Below are 2,426 nucleotides of genomic sequence, written 5' to 3' on the forward strand. Positions count from 1 at the left end.
GTGGAAGGGAAGCTGCCCCAGGAAGAAGGTGGCCACTTCCCAGAATCTTTTCGGCCTTTATCCTCCCTCTCCTCCTCTTCCTCCTCCTTCTCCTCCCAGTACAGTCTGGGTTTGTGCTGCCTGGAGAGCCAGCTGTGCGATAGCCAGCCCGGCTATTTGTGGAGTTGTTTTGCATTTGGTGACGCAGCCAYGAGCAAAGTCGTGATCAGCAGCAATCTGTCCATCCCACCCAGGCTCTGCCAGCTCCCACGTGGGCATCGCTTGGGCAGGCTGGCCCTGCCGGGATGGGGTGATGGAGTGGCTTCAGTGGTGCCTGTGGAATTGTGGCAGTGGCTCTAAAGCCAGGACAGGGGGCCAGGGGGGTCGTGATTTGGAGCTGTAGCATGGGGTGGAGCGTGGCTGTGGGGTGGTGGCTGCTGGCATTGTTCCCCCCATCCAAGCAGGGACTGAGGTGTCCCTGGCCAAGCTGCAGTGGAGTTGACTCCAGCATGGGGCCGTGGGTTGGTGCTTGGGTGGGTTCCTCCAAGAATCTTCCCAGAGGAGGAACTCTTGGTGCCTCACACAGGAATCYGACCCCAACAACCTGACCTACGCGGACCTGAACTTCGACAAGGAGAGGAAGACCATCCGCCGGATGGTGGAGATGAGCCAGCAGTCGGAGTATGCCTGCATCCAGACCAACCAGGCGCCCAACAGCGACGACAACCTCACCTACGCYGACCTGGACATGGTGCACCTCAGCAAGGCGCCCAAGCGGCCGGCCCCRCGCCCCGAGGAGGCTGGCTCTGAGTACGCCAGCGTCCAGATCCCCAGGAAGTGAGCGGTGGCTGCTGGGACCCCCTGTCCTGCGGGGAGCAGCTCTGCTTCTCCCCARGACTTCTCTTGGAAGCTCTGGAGCAATGTGAAGATGCGGTACCTTTGTTTTAGGGTGGAAATGGAGCCCACAATACTTGTGGGGGTCTTCTCCCATACAGAGAGACATGATTTTGGGGGGCAGTTCAGTCCTGGGGCTACCAGCTCCGTCCTTTCGGGACCCCCCATGGGGGGTTCTCAACCTCAGTGTGCCGGGTTTGCCCACGAGSAGATTCAGCCAGCAGAGCAGCAGCTCTGTAGGAAGCTGTGGCTGGGCTGAGGGGACAGGTACAGTGCCTCCACACCAGCTCTCACGGGGATGCCACTGCCTGGCCCAYGCCTCCCAGGACCAGCAGGGCCCCCACACTGCCTTCTGGGGCTCTGCCACCGCGCCTGGACACCAAACTCTGGCTTTAAAGGAAGGACCGATGTGTCCGCCTCTCTTCCCAAGTGTCCCTTCTGCGGGACCTCCGTCTCGCCCCGTGGCCAAGAGGCTGGAAGGCCAAYGAGCCCAGGCCCCCATCCTGCCGTCCAGGGGGGCTCCAGGTCTGGCTCCCCAGCACTGAGCATCCTCCTCATCATCATCGTCCTGTGCACAGCCTTGCCCTGCACTGGGACCCACCAGCGCTGCCCCAGGCTTGTACAAAGCGTCCGAGGGCCCCCCCAGCCTTGCTGAGGGGCCCCCCCAGCCTGGCTCCCSCCGGGAGCTCCCCGCAGGTACCGTGTAACATGTTTTGACTGTTTGACATGTAACTGTTAATTTTTAGAGCTGAAACCCCCAATGTTTTGTGTTGTACGTRGGTGTACTGCTGTGTACTTAACACTAGAATAAGATGTGCAAAATTAAGACCGAGGCCTCAGTAAAGAAACCCCCCCCAAACCCTACAGAGTTTATGAGAGACTTCTATGGCCTTCTACAGCTCTGTCTTGGGGGCCAGGCAGGCTCCCCTCAGCCCACCCATGGGGACAAATGTCTTCCATGTGCCCACTACCTGGGCCACCATGTGGGGTCTCACCGTGTTGGCTCCTGCAGTAGTGGAAATGTGGGGGACTGGGGGGACCTGGGGTCCTTGGGGGTGCTTTAAGAGCAATGTGACTGCTTGTACAGACTTCTTTGGGGTTGTTTTTGTTTGTTGTTTTTTTTTTTTTCTTTTTGCTTGCAAGATATTTTTATAATAAAAGTGAAAAGTCCCGTGCTGCTCCCGCACGTCGGCATGTCCCTGTGCTCAGGGAGGTCACCTCGTCACCAGCACTGGGGTTCAGGGTGGGCTGGGGGTCTGTGTGTGGGATGGAGGATCTGTGTGTGTCCTGCAGTGAGGAGGAGAGGCGGGGTTCATCCTGCACAGCCCTCTAGTGTGTTCTGGAGGGAAGAAGAAGAGGAAGGCAGGAGCTCAAGGCTGGCATGAGGCCAATGGTGCTGGTTCCCCTGGCACCATGAGGAGGAGAGCAATGCACCCCACAGGCCAGGACTGAGCAGGGGGTGGCCCTACTGCATCTTTCAGTGCAGGGAGCTGAGCCTGAGTGCCCAAACTGGGGTGCAGGCAGGCTGGGTGCTCTCTGCAGCCTGTGCTGTG

At 59.3% G+C, this 2,426-nt stretch overlaps 1 protein-coding gene across 4 annotated transcripts in view; it reads left to right on the forward strand.

Annotated features, from left to right (window-relative positions):
* Positions 1–2,015, forward strand: part of LOC130573565 (tyrosine-protein phosphatase non-receptor type substrate 1-like) — a 27,526-nt gene extending 25,511 nt beyond the window's left edge. For 3 of the 4 annotated variants that reach the window (XM_057366059.1, XM_057366060.1, XM_057366061.1), the window contains one exon: positions 566–2,014. In XM_057366059.1, the coding sequence (XP_057222042.1) occupies positions 566–820 (255 nt within the window). In that variant the 3' untranslated portion in view covers positions 821–2,014. Of the gene's footprint in view, positions 1–565 lie in introns of all 4 variants that reach the window. The other variant, XM_057366062.1, reaches the window with a different exon arrangement.
* The last annotated feature ends 411 nt before the right edge of the window (positions 2,016–2,426 follow it).

This window comes from Malurus melanocephalus, unplaced genomic scaffold (assembly GCF_030028575.1).
Source record: "Malurus melanocephalus ecotype Western Australia unplaced genomic scaffold, MMel_1.1 scaffold_59, whole genome shotgun sequence".
NCBI classification, from domain to species: domain Eukaryota; kingdom Metazoa; phylum Chordata; class Aves; order Passeriformes; family Maluridae; genus Malurus; species Malurus melanocephalus.